At 40.3% G+C, this 24,187-nt stretch overlaps 1 protein-coding gene across 1 annotated transcript; it reads left to right on the forward strand.

Moving 5' to 3' along the window:
* The first annotated feature begins 467 nt into the window (after positions 1 to 467).
* Positions 468 to 23,588, forward strand: LOC145040331 (uncharacterized). The gene is made up of 5 exons (XM_078988273.1): positions 468 to 812; positions 1,333 to 1,414; positions 22,772 to 22,914; positions 23,068 to 23,347; positions 23,395 to 23,588. Exons 1-5 carry the CDS (start codon positions 468 to 470, stop codon positions 23,586 to 23,588), a joined length of 1,044 nt encoding a protein of 347 aa, XP_078844399.1.
* The last annotated feature ends 599 nt before the right edge of the window (positions 23,589 to 24,187 follow it).

Raw genomic sequence — 24,187 nt, forward strand, 5'->3', positions numbered from 1 at the left:
CTGTCAAAGGATTTGAGAATTGGAAAAAAGTTAGTGACGGGGAATATTGTGCATTCTTGAAGCACATTGCTTGTTCACAGCTTAGAAATGTAGTTGCATTTGCTGAAAACTTGATGAACCAAGAAGCACACGTTGAAAATGTCATCATGAAGCAAAATGAAGAAAAAATATTAAAGAATCATTTATGATTAAAAGCTTCAATTGATACAGTTCGTTGGTTGACATTCCAATCTTGTGCTTTACAAGGAAATGATGAAAGTCCTAATTCAAGAAATCGTGGTAATTTTCTCCAACTACTAAAACTTCCATCATCTTATAATGATGAATTTGCAAATGTTATATTAGAGAAAGCTCCTTACAATTCAAAGTATACTTCTGGAGAAATTCAAAAAGAAATTCTTAGTATTATTGCAAATAAAGTTCGAAAACATATTCGTAGTGAAGTGGGGGATTAATACTTTTGTGTCATGGTTGATGAGTCACGGGATGAGTCTAAAAAAGTGGAAATGACCATCGTTTTGAGATTTGTTGATGCAGAAGGGAACATATGGGAAAGATTCTTGGATCTGGTTCATGTCAAGGATACCTTATCATTAACCTTGAGAACGAATATGCGGATACAACTTTTACACTATCGGTTTGATGTTAGTAAAATCCGTGGCCAAGGGTATGATGGTGCTAGTAATATGAGAGGGGAATGGAACGGATTACAAGCACTTGTTCTTAAGGATTTTCCTTATTCGTATTATGTTCACTGCTTTGCTCACAAATTACAACTAGCATTGGTGGCTGCTTCAGGAGAAATTATTCCTGTACACCAATTTTTTTCAAACTAAATTTTTATAATTAATGTGGTTTGTGCTTCTAGTAGGCATCATGATGAGTTACAATAGGCAAAGGCAACTGAGATTGGGTATTTATTGGAACTTGGTGAAATTGAATCAGGCAAAGGATTGAATCAAGTTGGGACATGAACAGGAGCTGGTGATACACATTGGGGTTCTCATCTTCTGTAACACCCCAAAATCAGGTAGGCCAAGAAGGAAAGAAAACCCTAAGTCAAAGGGTCAACTTGCCGAGTCTAGTGCGAAACTCATCGAGTCCAAGCGGGATCCGAGTTCAGGAGTTAGTGACCGACTCTGCGAGTCGGCTAAGGGGACTCGGCGAGTCTGGTCAGAGCAAGGAAAACCCTAAATCCCGGATTTGGAGCCTATTTAAGCGTCTCATACTCTTCCCTAGGGTTCCTTTACTGCCTCTCTAACCCAGAACACCAAACCCTAAGCCCCATTGTTACTCTTTCAAGCTTCTAAGCCTTTTTTGGGTGATTTGAAGGAAAAGGGAAGAGGGAAATCATTGAAGCTTCAAGGATTGGCCTTAGATCCAGAGCTTGTGGAACCTTTTAGAGTTATTGAAGGTACTAAGTCGTTTCCTTCATTTCGATATATTCTAGTTATGAGTTTTGGGGCTTTCAAGCCATGTTTATATATTCATATGAGTTAGAAGCCATATTTGAGGTTGCTACTTCGGATGTATGCTCATTTTGGCCTGGTGAAGCATAAAGTAACTACCTTTGAGTTGATTATAGAGCCTCCTTGCCTTAAACACTAGTTTATGGTGTGTTTAGCCTAGATCTCCTTCTCTACACGTAAAGTTTGCAACTTTACGTGAGGAATAGGCTTGGGTAGGGCAGATATACAGTTTGGAGTCCATGCATGACTCAAAAGTACTCTCCATGTATGAAGATCTGAATGGACTCGACGAGTCCGTTGAGTGGACTCGGCGAGTCTGATGAAGATTGCCTTAGACTCGGCAAGTATATTCTTGGACTCGGCGAGTCAAGTTGCGAAACCCCAAACCCTTCAAGTTAAGACTCGGATTGGTGAATAGAGTGGGGACTCCGTGAGTAGGACAGGCCAGGACTCGAAAATAGGTGAACTCGGCGAGTCGGCATGCAGACTCAGCGAGTAAGGTTGACCTTGACCAAGACTTTTTCATTGACCAGAGTTGACTTAGTTGACTTTTGGGGGATAGTTGGACTAAGTGTTGCATTGATATTGGTAGCTCAGGGAGCTAGTGGAGCAGGAGTTCAAAGAGTTGTCGGGCAGTAGCTGGAGGGATTATCAACAAGTTCAGCAAGTGCAGGTAAGTTTCCCTTTATGTGAATGGGTCTAAGGCCACAATCCCGGCCCATGTAGATACAAGTAGGAAGACTCGGGGGTTAGCCCTAGGCACAATATGCTAGTACGATATTCAGGACAAGGTCCAATGATAGCGGGCGGGTGCCCAAGGAATGGTTTATATTGTAACAGCCTGGAATTTCCAGGTATTTATTTTGGATTTATTTATGGAAATTATGAGTGGACTCGGCGAGTTGGAGCCCAGACTCACCGAGTAGGATCGCGGATTTTGGCACGGGTTCGCGTCCGGACTCGGCAAGTCCATGATATGTGGTGAAACCCTAGTTTTCGGGGTTTGCGGTCTATTTAAAGGGCCTTATGGCCGTCATATGTGCTCACCCAACCCTTAGAGTGAAACCCTTGTGTGCTTGAACGTTTTCAGAGAGAAAGGAAGCATTCTTGACCCTTGTGTGTGTCATTTAGCAAAGAAGGAGAAGATTCTTGGCAAGAGGAAGCAAAGGAGGTTGCTATTCTGTGGATTTGAAGCTTAGATCATCAATCTAGAGGTATGATTTTGGATTACTTTCTGTTTTGTGATGTATAATGGGATCTAGGGTTTCTTATGGACATTTATGGGATCATTTGATGCCAAATAGTTCCCTTCTTGTGTTGAGGCTCTGAATCTGGATCCATAGAGGTCCAGAGAGCCTCATTCTTCAAGCTTTATGTATATCAATGGAGTTTATGACCTTGGGTTGTAGTATTTGAGACAAAAACATCATTTATGGTCATATAGAGATTGTATGTGCATCAAGATAGTGACTTTACATGCTAAATGTTGCTTAGAAGGACTGGATCTATGGGTTAATGGACTGGATCTGACCTTATGAGCATGTTTGAGTCATTGCATGGCACGGACTTGCCGAGTCCGAAGAACAGACTCGACGAGTAGTATGAATGTTGCCCGACCACACAGCGAGTGGTCTTGCCGAGTTGGGGAGGGTTGACTCAGTGAGTCAGGGGGAAATCAGATTGGACAGGTGGACTGAGTCAAGCTTGGCTCACCGAGTTGTTCTTGAGACTCGACGAGTTGAGTCGTGCTGGCCCCACAACTCATGCCAGGTGGAACTCGTCGAGTTAGGAGGATACTCGACGTGTCAAGGGAGGATTTCAGGGAAATCAGTGTATACGCTCAGACTCGCCGAGTCTCTATTGTGCACTCGCCGAGTCTGGTCAAAGTTGACCGTTGGATGTTGACCAACGTTGACCTACGTTGACTTGTTAAGGAGTAATCAACCTTAGTTGGGGAAGTGTTAATTAGAGATGTATTGTGATTTAGGAGGACTTTAGCTCGGGGGATCGAGCACTAGTGATTTCAGGATTCACAACTTACCGAGACGCGAGGTGAGTCTTCTCACTATACTTTACCTTGAGTAGGTAACCAGAGTTATGTGATAGAGTGTTTGTATGCTATGTATGTTATGTGTTGTACTGCATTATTTCTATGTGATTTATGTTGTGCATGTTAACAGTGTTAGAACCTGAGGTTTCATAGAGTTTGGGTGCACGGACCCACATAGTTATAGCCTCGAGTGGCTAATATGTGTTATATATGGTATTTTGGGGAACTCACTAAGCCTTGTGCTTACAATGTTTGATGTTATTGTTTCAGGTACTAGTGACGACCGCAGGAAGGCGCCGGCTTGATCCGTACACACACACAGAGTTTATACATTTGTGATCTTGGGATTTTGTATTTACTTGAATTGGATAATTAAATATGGTTGTTTTATGAATATTAAACGAATTATGTTTTATGAAATAATTTGAAAATTTTGTTTTGAAATTTACGGTGTTACAATTTGGTATCAAAGCCTTGGTTTGAGAGATTCGGGTACACCTTCGGGAGTATTTGAACTCAAACTGAGGATTTGGAAAAATATTTTCAAAAGAAAATTTAACTTTTCTAAGAGTAAAAGATTTTTAGAGAAATTCAAGGAAGAAACGTGTGTACGATCAGTCAGCGCCCGAACGGTGATTTCCTAAAATACCCTTATATTATATGTTTATGGTGTATTCTCTTGCTAGAGTAGGCTAGGTATTCTTATTAGGACTAGAGTTCCCTGATATGTGATGCCTTAGCCTAGGGAGATGTGAGCTGCTATGAGATGCTTGAGAGCGAATAGGTAGCAGCGAAGAGCTTATGAGAGATCTCTTAGAGAGTGATAGAGTACTTGGAATTTGGAATCTGAAGAGGAGGATTTGGGGTGTGTACTGGGACAATGTGGACAGTAGTATTGCGCCCATACTACTTGTCACACCCCCAAACCAAGGATGGCGGAAACGTCCGGGGGTGGAGGACTTCATGTATAGTATCATAACCACAATTTCAATAGTAATTTAAGCAAACACAACCAACATATATATAATTGAAAAAGTTACATCACTTGTATGAATTACATGTTTCAAAATCAATTACAATATGTTGACAAAATATGAAAAGTTTGACGCCTTAACATCCCATCCTCAAAAGCACTTGATTACCTGATTAGTGTTTTCCTGAGAATACAAGTTGTTTGAAAAGTGTCAACACAAAGGTTGGTGAGTTCATAAGCTTTTATTAATAAACTTAGTAGAAGTCTTTCACATGTAAATGTCGCGTTTGTTTCAGAAAAATCCGATATTTTTCCTTGAAATCCGAAAATGTAGCCTTATAACCAAAGACTAAAATGTATGAGAAATCATCATTACTTAGTAGAAATGTCGTGAGTTTAAAATGATAAGGAAAGTAAATTTCTTTTATCAACCTAAAACCTACTTCGGTTTTATGAAACCCCGTAAACTTTATGAATTGTTATCTCCCTAGGTGAGTCGCTATAATTATACTGTGACTATGTCAACCTGCCACAACGTTTCTCAGGCATCGTGAAAATGAAATGACATTTGTCACCCGTAGACCTGCAGGTCCCACTGTAGCTAGCAGCAAGGTGTGGGGTGTCAAACCCAATATAGATCTATATACAAGTATCATGTTCTCCCTCAAGGAGATTCTGATTATAACTACCAGGAATTATATCCCGCACTCGGACGTACGGGGAGAGAGAGAGTCTCACAACATAGGTTAACAAGTTTACGTGAAATGTGTGTGGATATAAATATTTCTTGTATGAATGTACCCTTTTTGTACGAGTGTGTTGAGTGATGTATCATAAACTATACCTATTATAGTTTATCTAAAATGTATATAATATGTATGAATTCTTTTATGGAAATGTATTAGTGTTGTGAATTTATTGAACTATACTTTTTGTAGTTACATAATACGTGTTCTAAATGAATGAATAATATTGAATATGAATGACTTAGTTTCAGTTCATAATGATAAACTAACAAGGAAACACATTCAAATATTAGAACTTATGATTATACACTTTGCTCAACATAATACAAAGTGTTATGATATTTACTTGCTGTTGGCTAACTTTAGCAATTCTGCCCTGTTTTGGAAAAATCATAGAAAAATAATACGAAGTCGAAAACTAGATCCGTAAATTCTGAGAGTTCACAAAATGTGTCTAGTTTACTCATAATTTTTATCACGATTTTTAATGACCTCCAACTTGTGTGAAAAAGTCCATAATCACAGACTGGTCCAGATTGTTGTTTGAAATGATAGGCAGTTTTGTAAAAATCACCATAAATTGTAGAAATATCGTATGGAGATGTGCAAGTAGTCATTTTAAAGCTACAAATTTGAACTACTTGCACCTTGTACATTTTTGAAAAAAAAATGTTTAAGATGTCCAAAACAGTACGTGAATGGAGTTGAACTTTTCTGATGAAGGCTGTTAGAAATATTTAGTGATGTTCTTGATGTTTTAACTTGTAACCCCCCCCTGAAAACTTGAGAAAACATGAAAATGTAGGGGTATGAACTCACCTTAAGTGATTTCAGTAGATGATTGTTGAAGAATGGAAGTGTTTAATTCAAGAACACTTGGAGATGCCTTGAAGGTTTTCGAGAATCTAACATTATAGTTATGGAGTTTGTGTAAGAAATCAAAGATTTGAGTAGAATGAAGTGAAATAATAATAGGGAGGATGAATTTTTACTTACTAAGTGTGGAAGAACACTTGAAATCAGCCTTGAATCTCGAAAATTTGTGTAGAAGAGTTTGAGAGAAAAGTGGTGTTTGTTACTTAGTGGAATGAGAGAAATGAGAGAAAATGAGGAGTGTGGTTGTTTGTTCCAGCTCAAAAACGTGGGAGTGAGTGAAATTTGAGTGTAAGGGAACATTGAAGTGACATAAGTAAGGTGGGGAGGTATGGCTGGTCATAGGGTGGGTGTGGGGTGGTTGCTTGTGTCATAAGTTAAGGCAAAGTCAACACTCCACCTTAAATAAATCCCCCATTAGATCTTTATTATTTAGATAATGATTTTCATAAAAATATGTTTAAATTATGAATATTTAGAGTTTATTATGTTAAAATATAATTTCTGGAGAAAATCCCGCTTTAAAATCACGAAAAACGGGCTTAAAATGTTAAAAATATCAAAAATGGGCTAAAAGTGACAATTTCCCGAAGTCTGGCCAAGGTTCGGCCTTCTGGTGCTGAACCGAGAGAGAGGGAGGCAGAAACCGAGAGGGGAGAAGAGAGAGGGAAGGAACCGAGAGGGGGAAGGAGAGAACAGAGGGCGCGAAGAGACAGAGGGCGGAGTAGAGACCGAGCGAGAAGAGACAGAGCGGCGGGTAGAGACCGAGAGGAGCAGAGCGACCAGAAGAGACCGAGCGGCGGGTAGCGACCGAGAGGAGCAGAGCGAACAGAAGAGACCGAGCAGCGGGTAGCGACCGAGAGGAGCAGAGCGACCAGAAGAGAGACCGAGAGAGGCAGAGCGACCAGAAGAGAGACCGAGAGAGGCAGAGACCGAGGCTCGGTCTCGCATGCCTCAGCCACCAGAGGCTCGGTTCTGGTCCTAAGAGGCCTCTCATTCCGGTTTCAGTTCCTAAGGCCTATTTTTCTCGTTTTCGCCCCGTTTTAAGCCGTTTTTGACCCGGTTAAGGTCCGGAATAACCCGAATAATTCTAAAAAGTTACGGGAACTATTTGAGGGAGATTTGGGAGAGATTTCTCATACTTGGAGAGATTTGGGAGAGATTTGACATTCTTGGAGAGATTTCTCATACAAAGAGATATTTGAGAGAGATTTCACATACTTGGAGAGATTTGGGAGAGATTTGACATTCTTGGAGAGATTTCTCATACAGAGAGATATTTGAGAGAGATTTCACATACTTGGAGAGATTTGGGAGAGATTTGACATTCTTGGAGAGATTTCTCATACAAAGAGATATTTGAGAGAGATTTCACATACTTGGAGGGATTTGGGAGAGATTTGACATTCTTGGAGAGATTTCTCATATAGAGAGATATTTGAGAGAGATTTCAAGTGTGGCATTTGTGAGTGTTTGGCTCCGCAGTGCAAGTCTCTTGAGCCCCGTTAAGTCATGGTTAAGGATCCCACACACTCCCAATGAGTATGCAACATGGTTTTTATCAGTTTAGTTCATTGATTAGCACTAGGGCTTAGGAAATTTTTAACACAAGACTTTTCTCAAGTGATGTTTTCCCATTAATATAGCAAGTTATACAGTATGAATATAACACAAACCCTAATACACAAGGTTTAATAGAGTTGACCGGCTTGACTTGACTCAAGATTGATGATTGTCACACTACTGAAAGCACCGGGGCGGTGCACGGTCCAAATAAGAATCTTCGGAATACCAAGAATCAAGGAGGGATGGGTTGTCGAGTGTGAGTATGCTCGAGCGGATTCTAATTTATCGTATGTTGTATTTCAGAGGTTGATCATGGTGAGGACACGTCATATGCCGGAGGGTGTCGGGGCTAGTGATTAGGAGATCCGACAGATCATTCATGAGGAGGTAGCTGCAATCATCAGAGCAGAGATACCAGAGATGTTCGGGTCCATTAAGACTGCGCTGATCGAGACTTTCGACGAGCGTTATGCCGCTCTTTCTGAGGCTGCAGTTGCGGCGGCCACTGCAGCTATTGTTGCTGCTAGGCCGCAGGGTGGTGACGCGTTGCTGTTCCGGGAGTTCAGCAACACGAAACCACCAGAGTTTGATGGGACCCAGGACCCGGTGGCGGCCATGAGATGGATTTCTGACATAGACGGGTGTTTCTCCACATGATCATCTCCTGAGCATCTGAGAGTACGGTTCCCACTGAACCAGCTTTGCTTGGGAGCAAAGGACTGGTGGAATTTTTCACAGCACACTTTTCTCCTACTGAGCTTGCGGCAGTGACCTGGGACAGGTTCACTACCATGTTCCGAGATGAGTATGTTCCCCAGGTGGAGCAGGAGCGGTTGGCCCAGGAGTTTCTGACCCTCAAGCAGGGTACTGAGTCTGTTATAGTGATCACCAGGATGTTTCACGAGAGGGCGATATTCTGCCCTGAGCACATGTCCACTGAGCAGGAACGTATGAGTCGATATTTGAGTATTTTGAGACGGGACATTCGGGAGTTCATGGTGAACTCCTCATACCGGACATTTTCCGAGCTTCAGGCAATTTCCCAGAAGAGGGAGATTGAGCTGGAGACCCAGGCTAGGGAGGAGGCTGAGTCTCATTGGAGGGATCGGCGACCGATACAATTCCAACCGGCAGCCAAGTGGGCCAAACCCGCTGATCCCAAATCAGGGAGCCAGAAGGGCCGCACTTGTGGAAACTGCGGCAAGGGTCATGATGGAGTGTGTAGAGTGGGATCTTGCTACAAATGTGGCAAGGAGGGGCATATGGACAAGGACTGCCCCAAGGGGTTTGCAGTATGTTTTCACTGCAACCAGACCTGACACCGGAAGGCGGAGTGTCTGTAGTTGCGGGGATCAGCTTAGGGAGCACCTCAGGGATCTGCCCCTGCCGCCATCAGAGCTACCAGGAGTGGGCCAGTGAAGGCCGAGGCGCCGAGGGCACGTGGGAGAGCATTTCAGTTGACCGCGGAGGAGGTCTGTGCAGCACCCGATGTCGTGGCTGGTATGTATTCTTGCATGTATTTATTATAATGTTGAAATATTATGCTTATATCATGTTATGCGTAGGTACTTTTCTTGTGAATTCTGTACATTCCTTGGTATTATTTGACTCGGGTGCGAGTCGGTCCTTTGTATCTTTGGCTTTTAGTCAGCACATCAGTGTTAGTCGCGAGGCGCTGAGTCGGCCTCTGAGAGTTTCTATAGCTGACGAGAAGGCGATATATGCCACGGAGGTGATCCGTGGGTGCGTACTCGAGATTTTCGGTGTTGAGTTCCCGATTGATTTGGTTCCTATTGCCATGGGGGATGTTTGTGTCATCGTGGGCATCGACTGGTTGAGCAAGTTCGGTGCAGTTATCAACTGCGAGCGGCATCTAGTGACCATACGAGACCCTAGTGGGGGAGTTCTTACAGTGTACGGCGAGGGTACCCATTCTGGATCAGCATTTTGTTCGGCCGCTAGGGTGAGGCAGTGTTTACAGCAGGGCTGTAAGGGTTTTGTGGCGTACGTGTCAAATACGCGGGTTGATTCCAGGAGGCCGAGGTCAGTGGAGGAGGTTCCTATAGTGCGTGAGTTTCCAAATGTTTTTCTAGAGGAGTTACCGGGGGTGCCTCCCGTGAGGCAAGTAGAGTTCGGTATTGATTTGGTCCCGGGGGCCGCGCCTATCGCTAAGGTGCCTTATCGTCTTGCACCTCCAGAGATGCAAGAGCTATCCTCGCAGCTTCAGGAGCTGCTGGGGAAAGGGTTTATTCGGCTGAGTAGCTCGCCGTGGGGAGCGCCCATTCTGTTTGTAAAGAAGAAGGATGGTTCACACCGGATGTGTATTGATTACCGAGAGTTGAACAAGCTGATGGTCAAGAACCGTTACCCGTTGCGGAGGATCGATGATTTGTTCGACCAGTTGCAGGGAGCATCTTGGTTCTCCAAGATCGATTTGAGGTCTGGATACCATCAGTTGAGGGTACGAGATGAGGACGTCCAGAAGATAGCGTTTAGGACGCGTTATGGGCATTATGAGTTTGTGGTGATGCCTTTTGGGCTCACCAATGCTCCGGTAGTGTTTATGGATCTGATGAACCGGGTATGCAGGCCGATGTTGGATCGGTCGGTGATCGTATTTATTGATGACATTTTGGTATATTCGAGATCTAGGGAGCAGCATGAGGAGCATTTGAGGGAGATCCTTGGAGTTCTGAGATCGGAGAGGCTTTATGCCAAATTCTCCAAGTGTGACTTCTGGTTGCGAGAGGTCTAGTTCCTTGGACATCTTGTTAACCAGGATGAGATATTGGTCGACCCGGCCAAAGTGGAGGCAGTTATGAGTTGGGAAGTGTCGAGGTCCCCCTCCAAGATCAGGAGTTTTCTAGGGTTGGCTGGTTATTATCGGAGATTTATCAGGGATTTCTCTAAGATCGCAGTGCCACTCACTAGGTTGACCCGGAAGGGTGTTGCCTTTTCATGGGGCCCCGAGCAGCAGGCCGCCTTTGAGACGCTTCGCCAAAGGTTATGTGAGGCCCCGGTGTTAGCCCTCCCGGAGGGAATGGAGGATTTTGTTGTATACTGCGATGCATCGATTTTGGGATTGGGAGCGGTACTAATGCAGAGAGGGCATGTGATAGCGTATGCATCGAGGCAGTTGAAGCCTCATGAGTCGAGGTATCCCACCCATGACCTAGAGTTGGGGGGCAGTGGTGTTCGCCCTCAAGATTTGACGCCATTATTTGTATGGGGTTCGGTGTACGATATACACGGACCATAAGAGTCTGAAGTATTTGATGGATCAGCCCAACCTAAATATGCGGCAAAGAAGGTGGTTGGATGTGGTTAAGGATTATGATTGCGAGATCCTGTACCATCCGAGCAAGGCTAATGTGGTAGCCGACGCCCTAAGTCGCCGGGCGGAGAGTGCCCCGTTGTGAGGTGTATGTTTGCGTTTGACCGTGGTGACTCCTGTGTTGGACACCATTCGAGGAGCACAGGCTGAGGCAGTGAGGTCGGAAATCCAGAAGAGAGAGCGAGTTGTTGGACTGGTATCGGAGTTCGTTACCGATGGTCGGGGCTTATGACTTTTCAGGGGCGTATTTGGGTACCGTTCGTGGGAGGTGCGCGTGCCATTTTGATGGAAGAGTCTCATCGGTCGAAATTCTCGATCCATCCCGGGGCCACTAAGATGTATTTGGATTTAAGGAAGGTGTATTGGTGGCCCTGTATGAAGAGAGATGTTGTGTGGTTCGTTGAGAGGTGCTTAACCTACCGTAAGGTTAAGGTCGAACATCAGAGGCCACATGGTAAGTTGCAGCCATTGGAGGTTCCCGAATGGAAATAGGAACAAATCACCATGGATTTCATCACCAAATTGCCAAGAACTGCTCGGGGAGTTGATGCAATTTGGGTAATTGTGGACAGGTTGACGAAAGAGTGCTTACTTCCTTGCCATCAGTGAGAGTTCTTCCGCAGAGAAGTTAGCAGAGATATATGTGAGGGAAGTGGTATCTCGGCATGGAGTGCCGATCTCGATTGTCTCCGACCGGGACGTGCGTTTCACTTCTAGGTTCTGGAAAAAGTGCCATGAGGAGTTGGGTACTAGGCTACATTTTAGTACCGCATATCACCCCCAGACAGACGGACAGAGTGAGTGAACGATTCAGACCCTCGAGGACATGCTCCAAGCATGTGTATTGGATTTTGGGGGAAGTTGGGATACGTATTTTCCGTTGGCCAAGTTTTCTTACAACAACAGACATCATTCGAGCATCGGTATGCCACCCTTTGAGCTGTTGTACGGGAGGAAGTGTCGAACCCCCATTTGCTGGGGAGAAGTCGGGCAGCGTGTTATGGGTAATACGGAGATAGTGCTTCAGACATCAGAGCAGATCCAGCAGGTCAGACAGAGGTTACTGACTGCTCAGAGTCGACAGAAGAGTTATGCGGACAGACGCCGGTCCGAACTTGAGTTCCAGGTCGGTGATTTTGTGCTCCTGAAGGTCTCTCTCTTTGGAAAGGAGTGATCCGATTCAGGAAGAGGGGCAAGTTGGGGCCCCGATATATCGGACCATTTCGGGTAGTCGCGAGGGTAGGCAGGGTAGCCTATCGCTTGGATTTGCTAGCAAAATTGGGGCAGATTCACGACACTTTCCATGTGTCACAATTGCGGAAGTGTATAGCCGATGAGTCGGTAGTGGTTCCATTAGACAATATTCAAGTGGATGCGAGCCTGAATTATGTTGAGAGACTAGTGGCCATCAGAGATCGGAAAATCAAAGTTCTGAGGAACAAGGAGGTACCTTTGGTCTTGGTTCGGTGGCAGCATCGGAAGGGGTCCGAGATGACGTGGGAACCGGAGCGTGAGATGCGAGAGCAGCATCCGGAGTTATTTGCAGAATGTGACTTCGAGGGTGAAGTCTAGTTCTAGTGGGGGAGAATTGTAACAACCCGGAATTTCTAGGTATTTATTTTGGATTTATTTATGGAAATTGTGAGTGGACTCGGCGAGTTGGAGCCTAGACTCACCGAGTAGGATCACGGATTTGGGCATGGGTTCGCGTCCGGACTCGACGAGTCCAAGAGTGGACTCAGCGAGTCCATGCTGTGTGGTGAAACCCTAATTTCCGGGGTTTGCGACCTATTTAAAGGGCCTTATGGCCATCATTTGTGCTCACCCAACCCTTAGAGAGAAACCCTTGTGTGCTTGAACGTTTTGAGAGAGAAAGGAAGCATTCTTGACCCTTGTGTGTGTCATTTAGCAAAGAAGGAGAAGATTCTAGGCAAGAGGAAGCAAAGGAGGTTGCTATTCTGTGGATTTGAAGCTTAGATCATCAATATAGAGGTATGATTTTGGATTACTTTCTGTTTTGTGATGTATAATGGGATCTAGGGTTTCTTATGGACATTTATGGGATGATTTGATGCCAAATAGTTCCCTTCTTGTGTTGAGGCTCTGGATCTGGATCCATAGAGGTCCAGAGAGCCTCATTCTTCAAGCTTTATGTATAGCAATGGAGTTTATGACCTTGGGTTGAAGTATTTAAGACAAAAACATCATTTATGGTCATATAGAGATTGTATGTGCATCAAGATAGTGACTTTACGTGCTAAATATGCTTGGAAGGACTGGATCTATGGGTTAATGGACTGGATCTGACCTTATGAGCAAGTTTGAGTCATTGCATGGCACGGACTTGCCGAGTCCGAAGAACAGACTCGGCGAGTAGTATGAATGTTGCCCGACCACACAGCGAGTGGTCTTGCCGAGTTGGGGAGGGTTGACTCAGTGAGTCAGGGGGAAATCAGACTAGACAGGTGGACTGAGTCAAGCTAGACTCGCCAAGTTGTTCTTGAGACTCGGCGAGTTGAGTCGTGGTGGCCCCACAACTCATGCCAGGTGGAACTCATCGAGTTAGGAGGATACTCGATGTGTCAAGGGAGGATTTCAGGGAAATCAGTGTATACGCTCAAACTCGCCGAGTAGCTATTGTGCACTCGCCGAGTCCGGTCAAAGTTGACCGTTGGACATTGACCAACGTTGACCAAAGTTGACTTGTTAAAGAGTAACAACCTTAGTTGGGAAAGTGTTAATTAGAGATGTATTGTGATTTAGGAGGACTTTAGCTCGGGCGATCGAGCACTAGTGATTTCAGGATTCACAACTTACCGAGACGCGAGGTGAGTATTCTCACTATACTTTACCTTGAGTAGGTAACCAGAGTTATGTGATAGAGTGTTTGTATGCTATGTATGTTATGTGTTGTACTGCATTATTTCTATGTGATTTGTACTGTGCATGTTTACAGAGTTAGAACCTAAGGGTTCACAGAGTTTGGGTGCACGGACCCACAGAGTTAGAGCCTCGAGTGGCTAATATGTGTTATATATGGTATTTTGGGTAACTCACTAAGCCTTGTGCTTACAGTGTTTGATGTTATTGTTTCAGGTACTAGTGACAACTGCGGGAAGGCGTCGGCTTGATCCGTACACACACACACGGAGTTTATACATTTGTGATCTTGGGATTTTGTATTTACTTGAATTGGATAATTAAATATGGTTGTTTTATGAATATTAAACGAATTATGTTTTATGAAAAAATTTGTAATTTTTTTTTTTGAAATTTACGGTGTTACATATATGTTAGTTTATACTTGTTGTCTGTGTGATACATGTATGTGCCTGGTAAGGAGGTGAGTGTGGGTGAGGTCCTGTATCTCACCAATAGCAGTGTGTGGATGGTGATCCACATCTCATTAGCAGCAGAACATGGGTGAGGCCCAAGTTAGGGAAAGAGTGAGTGTGGACTGGGCCCGTATCTCACAATCAGTAAGGGTGTGGACGAGGTTCCATGACTCATCAGTAGCAGGACAAGGGCGAGGCCCAAGATAGGTGAGGCCTCAGCACAGGATTTGTGAGTATATTTTAGCTTATGTGTTGTTATATTCTTATGTGCTATTATATGTTAGCGGGCGGGGCCCAGTAATAGGCGAGGCATAAGTGTTGGATTAGTGTCTAAGTCCATAACTATTTTGGTATGTACTTGACCCGATGGTGCATGGTCCTTTTGGGTTGCCTTCACCAAAGCAACTTGATAGGATGAATTATGGAGAGAAAGGATTAAATGTGATTTATTAATATATTATGGGAATAATATATTAAAGGAGAAATCATATTGTTTAATTAATATTAGTCAATAATTAATTGGTAATTAGTTTTGTGACTAAAAGAGATTAATTAAACTTAAGGGAATGGAATTGTAATTATAAGATAATTGCAATTTGGGCCATGGATTGCCTTGTATCAAGGGTTGGATGAATTCTATGGGGAAGCCCATAAGGAAATCGTCCAAGGGCTTGATTAAAAGGAGTCTATGGGTTGCTTAGGGCTTAAGCATCCAAATTAGGGTTTCCTTGTTAGATAACCCTAATAGCCCAACTATATAAAGACCCCTTAAGGCTCAAAAACGTAGCTAAGCTTCTTCTTAGGGTTTCTACACGTTTTTGGTAGCCTCCAACCTCTCTTATCTTCATCCTCTTGCTTATGGTGTTTGTGAACCATTAGAGGAGTGACACTTGTGACTCTAAGCCTTCCAAAGTCAATACAAGGAGATTTGGGATTGTTATTGCTACATAACCATCAAGGTATGATCTTAAACCTAATTACATATTAATATGATTACTTGTACGCTAGAATTAGGGTTTATAGTCTTGGATTCAAAGCATGTACAATAGAGAAACCTAGATCCAAGCATTAGGGTTTGTATGAGCACATAGGATGTCTTATGACCAAAACCCATCAGTGGTATCAGAGCCTAGCTTGGTTTCAATTGTATTGATGCATTGTATAACTGGAAAATTCGATTTTTTGGATTCTGGAGGCTGGACTCGCCAAGTCCATGGCTGAACTCGCCGAGTCCATGCAGACTCAACGAGTCCATGCCTGACTCGACGAGTCAACTCGTCAGATTATGCTTATCTCAGGATTTCTTGTTGTTTTTGCATTAGGATAGTTACCTTATCATATTAGATCAATATAAATCCGATTTTATGATATATATGACTATATTCTTGATCTAATTAAAGATAATTATCAATTCATAAGATAATTGTTTCCTTATAAGATAATTGATTAATTATTTTGAGTAAATTGATAAATTATTTTGCAAGAAATCATTAAATAAATCAAATATGGATAATTATGTGATTAAATGTTAATTTAAAATTATTTGTTATTTGATCCTTTTTGTTATGAAAGGTTTCATATTTTCCCCTTTAGGTTTTATAGTTTAAATTTGAACCCAAAAGTTTTGAAGTTTTGAAATTTAAATAGTTAAAACCCTAATGTTTTGAAAAAGGTTTGAAAACTTGCCCTCAAGTTTTGGAATTTAAAAGTTGATTAAAAGTTAATTAGGAATGTTAAATTCTAAAACCCTAGTAATGTTTTGAAAAGTTCAAATACACCCTTATGGTTTTATTAATTAATTAAGGAGTATAATTAAAAGAGATTTAATAAATCCATAAAAGTTTAGGTTAACCATTTAATTGAATTAAAAGCGTAATTGTTAAAGTTAACCACATAGTATTTTAAAAGTATAAAATGCACTCTATACTATATATAATATTAAAAGTCTAACATTATATATATGTATGAGTAAAAGTCAGTCTTACCGTTAGTAGGCCTCATTCACGAAGCTGGTCTATAAGGGGTGTTTAAGGAAATTGCCTATAAAATGGCGATTGAATGGGTATCCACTCTTACCCACCGCACTCTTGACTAGTGGAGGGCCGTTAGCCGAACGGGTAGGATAGGACGAAACCTTCCATTATAAGTATAATGAATTACTAAAGTAACTAAATGTTTTTCTAATTCCCAATCTTAGTTACTTAGGAAAAGTGAATTGATGCAATTCCATGAAATTACACTTTGTACCCTTGCAAAGACGTTAGTGGAGCGTGTGTGGTTTACCGGCACACTAAATGGTTCTAAGCAAAGGTAGCAAAGGGTGACTCAATGTTTGTCATAGTTCGGTGGAGCATGTGTGGTTTACCGGCACATCGAATATGTGACTGTAACATGTGAGGGCACCATGTAAGTTTGCATGGTTATTCACACCCGCTTTGTGATCCTCGGCATCCCAGTTACAAACAAGAGGGGCATATCGAGATTTAAACATGCCATTGAAAGTTCAATGAATCTCAAAGGATCTAGGAGTTTTCATAGATTTAAAACTTAAATTTCTTTTTCGTTTCTCATGGTGGAAATTAGTGAATCGTCATTCACTTACCTTCAAATGTTCTGCAATTTGGGTTACGGCATCCCTCTCCCGAGTTGTAGAATATTGTGTTGGGTCCTAGCCTTGGAATTTCATTTGGGTGATTTACCAAGGACTCAATCAATCAACTAACTTGAATTTGTTTTCTCCCGTTTTGTAGATGTCAAAGTTCGACAACTATGGTCTTCCCAAATCCCATGGAACAAGCATTCCACATGAAGATGATATTCCACGATTCGATCGAGGAACAAGAAATCATGCTTCACTTCCTCCTCCTCCTCCAATTATTCTCCCTAACCCACAAGATTGTAAAATTGAAAGGTTCAATATCACTCAAGCCCTTTTAGCAAGTAAACATAAAGAAGGAAAGCCGGTGTGTGCACACGTCTTAGGGATGAAGTCACACTGTTGGGATCCATTGTCTGTGAGGAAATGGCTGTTGATTGGGTTCTTCAGTCACTTCCTAACTCATATAGTGAGTTCGTAAGAGAGTACTATATGATGAACCGCGACGTGACCCTATAGATCTCACATATATGCTTATTGCTGCTGAATCAGCAATGGTTTGGCGCAATAGAAAAGCAAAGTTGATTGGTGAATCTGCCTTCGAGACCTCTATGGATATAGACAATGGCAACAAAAGACATGCTATGATTGAAAAGATTTATCATAAGAGAAAGGCGATGTCTGAAGTAGTTCCATGTCCTATTCCAAAAAGAGTCAATTTGCTTTTATTGCCAAGAGAAGGGGCATTGGAGACGAAGCTGCCCTATTTACCTAAGAGATCTAAGAGATGGGAGAGTCGAAATGTATGGCTCTAATTTAGGTAAAATCCATTGACTAACTCTTTTAAGCTTCATTCTAGATTCTGAATACATAATGTGATAAGATTACAATTGATGTTTAGAAGGATCAAAGAAAAGAAAAGAAGCTTAAGGGAAGAAGTGAGCAGAATCTAACCGTGAAGGAATGGATTTCGATCGCGTTTCTCGAAGATTAGATTCTTGAGCTACTACTTAGAGTTAGAATTAGATTGCTAAGAAAGATGTATTAGCATAAGTTTTTCAATGAGTTGCATTGTAAGGACAAATTTTTCCGCAATAAAATAAATTTTTGATTTTAAATTTTATTTATTTATCCTTACAATGGCGTGTATGAAAAATTGATGTTAAAATTATTAGCAATAATGGATTTATTTCTTATTGTGTTATGGAAAGTCAATAATTTACCAAATAGGGAGAGTTTCTCATCGCCCAAGTTTCAATTGGACAGAAACTTGGAATCATGCAACCTGGTTGCACGATGAATGAGAAATTTCATATTTGGAAATTAGACTAATTCATTGACAAAGTGTCAACTGAAGGACTAGGAGATCGAGTACACAAAGTTGTGTGTTGATCAAGTTCACCATAAGAGTAACAAAGATATTCGTCATGATTTACTAAAGGCTTAGTAAATATGATTACACTTACAAGATTAAGTGTAATTTTGAATTGATTAAAGGGTTTAGATCAATAGCAAAACGAATAAGAAGAATCAAGTAGGCAGAAAGATAAGAGTTTCTCCATTCTAAGAAGAAGTGAGAGTAGCTTTTATGATTTATGATAGGTCTTAATGATTAAGAACCGTATCTCAATTGATACTCTAAGTGAGTCTTGGTACAATTGTATGTCCAAGAAGAGGAATCAAAGATTGAAGAAATGGTCAAATCAAGAAGTCAATCATACTTCGTTCCAAAACAAGTCTTAAATTCAAGATTGTGATATTGAGTGAATAGTATTAAGAAGGTTTATAACATTCATCAATTGTGGAAAGTTGTGATGTATTAGATAAGATAAAGACCAACTAATACCAAAATTATGAAGTGTTTTGTTTTGATAAAAGCTACACTAACTCTTGAATATTTGTTTGTCAAGAAATGTTTTGATAAGAGAATCGAATATGTCAAGGAGTCAGTGGGAGTCTTAATAGTCTTGAAAAGTTTCAAGAACAAATCAAATAAACCTTATCGATCATCACTATCACACGAGTTGAGGTTTACAACCTATCGTGAAGACATTATTTTGTTTCTGTGCCAATCCAATCGAGTTAATTATGAATGTGAGTCCTATGAGTTCTCATTTGAATGCATAAAAGGCAAGGACCTTGATCAATGGAAAGTACATTGATAGGAAAAGGTGAGCTGCTTAACTACTTGGAAGACGTGGTGGGCAGTTGTGCTACCATAAGGCAAGAAATCAAGATTAAGAAAGTTCGATCCATATGAGTTTGAATTTGTCGTAAACTTTGGTTTTTAACAAATTCACATAGATAGGAACACATACACCGTTTAAATCTAAGTGTCATAAGATTTCCTCCTTCATGAAAATGATTGTGAGAAAATGCTTTCACTAAGAAAGATTTTAAGAAGATAGTGATTGTAAAATTGCATTCTCGAATTCGATTATGGTTACGACATCCCTTTCCATAATTTGAGGTTTGGCAATTAGTCTTAATTGTTTAGACACACATATGAACTATCGAAGGCAAAGGTGTATAAGTTCAAGAAGCCTTGATAAAAGATTATCAAAGCACTAAGTATTAGAAACATGAACTTAAGAAATTCAATAAGTATTGTTTTTCTGAAAGTTAAGATGTTTATGAATACATGTCGAAGCTAGTGGGAGCATAAGTGTTATGTTTTATAATAATCATCATGATAGTGGGAGCATAAATGCTATGATTGTATGATTTTTAAGGCACGTATTGCATAGTTGGCAATATTAATTATAGAAAACAAGAGTCATACTTTGCAAAGTTGTAAGAGTTGAAAGGTTGTTTTGCTATAATTAAGGGAGAGAATATTATGCTTCATTTCAAATCTAAAGGATTAGGTTGAGAAATGTTAATAAACTTAGTAAATAAAACGTTGTTCATCGTGTCCCATACGCTTCGGGTATAGGATCGATTGCAAATGCTTTAATATTTGACCATTCTAAAATTTTCCAAATGTCTAGCGCATTTAGAGGGAAAAGGGACTAGAATTGGTTTTGACAAATATAATTAAACAACTATCAAAGGACAATCCAAAGTTCGACGAGGATTGGTTGCTTATGAGTAGTTGTAAGCATGGTATTAATGGACCATATTGACATTATGATGAATAGAAAAGATTCTATTAAGAAATTAGTTGTCAAATGGAAAATATGGAAGCGTGTCCATATTGGGAAGTAAATATTGAAAATCTATGACTAGATTAGAAACCTTTATGCAAAAGGATTTTCAAATGAATGTACTTTGAGTGAGAGACATCGTATCTAAGGAATTGTCTTGTAACAATCTCCGATAGAGGACTTTGTAATATCATTGGCAATAGTCTTTGAGACTTTGGTGCAGTGACATTACAAAAGGATCGTTGCATAACGTGTTAGAATCTAGTATATTCTATAAGTAACAAGAATTTGATATTCTTACACTTAAGAAAATGGATTTGGAGTTGTAAAATGAGAATGATTGGAAATGTGTTCAATTTGTCTATTTCACAAAAGTAAGAACCATAGGTAAACATTGTGTGCATGCTAGGAGCGTGGGACAAGTGTAATAATTCAAGTAAAAAGTTGATTACCCGAAACGACAAATAATGAGTAACCGATATGGTGATAAATAAAACGTGTTTTGTTTATACTCAAAGGTTTGAGGCCATATGGGATTAGTATTATTCTTGTGTTTCACCTTGCATGTTTTGACTTCCAGAATAATTGAGTTTATTAAGAATAATCGAATTATTCGAACGGGCCACAGTCATTCATATGTTGGAAGTAGATATGAATGAAGATTGTCGTGAATTGGTGTGTGGATTGTCTAAAAGAGTATTAGACATAAGCAAATGTTTGCTGCAACGTTCATGAGTGCTTATGAATATGATTTGAGCATTGGATTAAACCCACGCTCACTTGGATCACTATCTCGAGTGATTAGTGAGACGATAACATCTTATATTATTGAAACCGAGATGTGTGAGTTGTATCTTGCTAATCGGTTGCACATTGATAATATGTAAACGCACTAGTAACTTGGTGTTATAAAACATATTGTTGTGTGTGATTTGGTTAGTGAGTGAAAGCAAGCATTGTATCAAATTTTATCCGTTCCTTTTATCCAAGGTAGGATAAAAGCGATATATTTGGGCCCCTCGATGGTTTAGTGATGACAAACGTAAATGCTTGGCCGGGCTAGGGCTAATTTGATTTGTTCAGTTAGTCTGTCGTCATAAATCAGAAATCGAGAAGTAGTACAAAGAGAATGATTAAAAAAATCATATCTCAGACGATATCTAAAATGGAGGAATATATGATCCCTTATCTAAGGACACGCGTATCTGATAGGATCAGAGTTGACAGCGGCTTTGGAAAGCTACGATTGCAGATCGGGATCTGAAGTCATACGCATAATAGTTATTAGACTTATCCAAGTGGGAGACTGTTGGATTAGTGTCTAAGTCCATAACTATTTTGGTATGTACTTGACCCGATGGTGCATGGTCCTTTTGGGTTGCCTTCACCAAAGCAACTTGATAGGATGAATTATGGAGAGAAAGGATTAAATGTGATTTATTAATATATTATGGGAATAATATATTAAAGGAGAAATCATATTGTTTAATTAATATTAGTCAATAATTAATTGGTAATTAGTTTTGTGACTAAAAGAGATTAATTAAACTTAAGGGACTGGAATTGTAATTATAAGATAATTGCAATTTGGGCCATGGATTGCCTTGTATCAAGGGTTGGACGAATTCTATGGGGAAGCCCATAAGGAAATCGTCCAAGGGCTTGATTAAAAGGAGTCTATGGGTTGCTTAGGGCTTAAGCATCCAAATTAGGGTTTCCTTGTTAGATAACCCTAATAGCCCAACTATATAAAGACCCCTTAAGGCTCAAAAACGTGGCTAAGCTTCTTCTTAGGGTTTCTACACGTTTTTGGTAGCCTCCAACCTCTCTCATCTTCATCCTCTTGCTTATGGTGTTTGTGAACCATTAGAGGAATGACACTTGTGACTCTAAGCCTTCCAAAGTCAATACAAGGAGATTTGGGATTGTTATTGCTACATAACAATCAAGGTATGATCTTAAACCTAATTACATATTAATATGATTACTTGTATGCTAGAATTAGGGTTTATAGTCTTGGATTCAAAGCATGTACAATAGAGAAACCTAGATCCAAGCTTTAGGGTTTGTATGAGCACATAGGATGTCTTATGACCAAAACCCATCAATAAGTTAGACAGATCTGTATCCGAGTGGGGCTCGAAGCCAGGCGGGGCCTAGAGCGGTGGGGCCGTTATAGCGTGCGAGGCCCGAGGTAGGGGGCGAGACCCAAAATAGCGGGCGTGGCCCAGTATGTGTAGTATGTGGTTATGCATGGTATGTGGTAGGGTGGGGAACTCACTAAGCTTTGTGCTTAAGGTTTTCAGTTTTGGTTTCAGGTACTTCCAATAGAGGAGGGAAGAGCTCGGTATGATTACATGGCACACACCATAGATTAGACAGCCTGGGAATGTTTTACTCCGATAACGATCATGTGTTTTGGAAATTAATACTCTGTTTATGTTTTGGATTGATGATTTTGCTTTACGTAATGTTTTATTAAAAGAAATATTTAGTCTTGAATTTTGGGTTGTTACATCTTCGTTCCATTTGTAGTTTGCTTACCATGTTTGATTGTACTCGTATTGTGCTCCAAGGAATAATTGATGACGTATCTGCTACTTATTCTCAACACGGAGATGCTGATGCGGCTTATTGTTACCTGAAATCACTTGAATTTGTGTTTATTCTTCACTTGATGAAGGAACTAATGGGAAAAACTCATATACTTTCTCAAGCTCTACAAAAAAATCCCAAGATATTCTTAATGCCATGGAGTTAGTTTCAGCAACAAAGGAGGGTCTAAATGATTTCAGAAACAACGGATGGAATTCTTTAGTTGCACAGGTACAATTTTTTTGTGAAAAACATCAAATAGATATGCTAGATATGAATGCTCCATGTACTTCTACTCGATATCGGCCTCGAAAAATAGATAATCATGTTACTTTTGAACATTTTTATCGATTAGATTTGTTTACATACACATTGGACAAACAGTTACATGAGTTTAATAGTAGATTCAATGATCATGCGATGGAATTGTTACGTCTAAGTTCTACTTTAGTTTCAAAAGAACACCCTAAAGTGATTAACATTGATCAAATTTGTCTTCTTGTTGAGAAGTACTATCCTGAAGATTTTACAAAACAAGAGAGAATTCAATTACGATGTCAATTGGAGATTTTTAATATTGATATGACAAAGAATCCAAGGATAAGTGGCGTATCAACTATTGCTGACCTATGCAAGGGACTTTGGAAACTCAGAAACGTGAGACGTATTATTTGGCTGATAGAGTGGTTCGGTTAATGTTGACACTTCCAGTTTCAACTGCAACAACAGAGAGGGGATTTTCTGCAATGAAAATATTCAAGAACCGCCTTTGCAATAAGATGTCAGATGACTTTCTCGCAAACAATTTGGTGGTTTACATAGAAAGGGAAATTGTTGAAAACATTGATTTGAAGTCGGTAATTGATGATTTTAAAGACCTTAAAGGTCGTCGGGCTGAGTTGTAATTTCTTTTTTAGGTATTTTTGGTGTTTAATTGCTAAAAACATTGGCCTTTTTACGTGTAAAAATGATAACTTTAGGTATTTTGGTGTTTAAATGCTAACAAAAATGATTTTTTTATATGTAATAATGTTTATTTTAGTTTTTTTTTTACTTTTGCCCCCCCCCCCCCCCCCCCCCCCGAATTATACCTTCAAGCTCCGTTACTGATTATATTAAGTTGTGAATTGACTGCATGTTCTTGTGATTTTTTTTTTTTAATTTTTGTATTAAAATATAAATGATTTATGTAAAACAATTTCTATCTATTTCTTGTATATATATTTATTTTTTATGTTGTATAAGTATGTAAGAATCTCTTAGTTTTTGTAATTATTTTGCATTAAATTCAAAATAGGTGAATTAATGATTGTAGTATTTAACATGTCATTGCATAACTTTATATACAAATCTCATTTGGAAAAAAAAAATTGTTGCAATGTTGGCACAGATGGTTGGTAGCGGCGAATGGTGGTGGTAAAGTTTAGTGTTGACTTCTCTGAATTTGAGAATTAGTGTAAAATAAGTTCTATTAAATTGTGAATATTGTGTATTAAACTGTAAA

The sequence above is a fragment of the Lactuca saligna genome, chromosome 4, assembly GCF_052625555.1.
Source record: "Lactuca saligna cultivar CGN05327 chromosome 4, ASM5262555v1, whole genome shotgun sequence".
NCBI classification, from domain to species: Eukaryota; Viridiplantae; Streptophyta; class Magnoliopsida; order Asterales; family Asteraceae; genus Lactuca; species Lactuca saligna.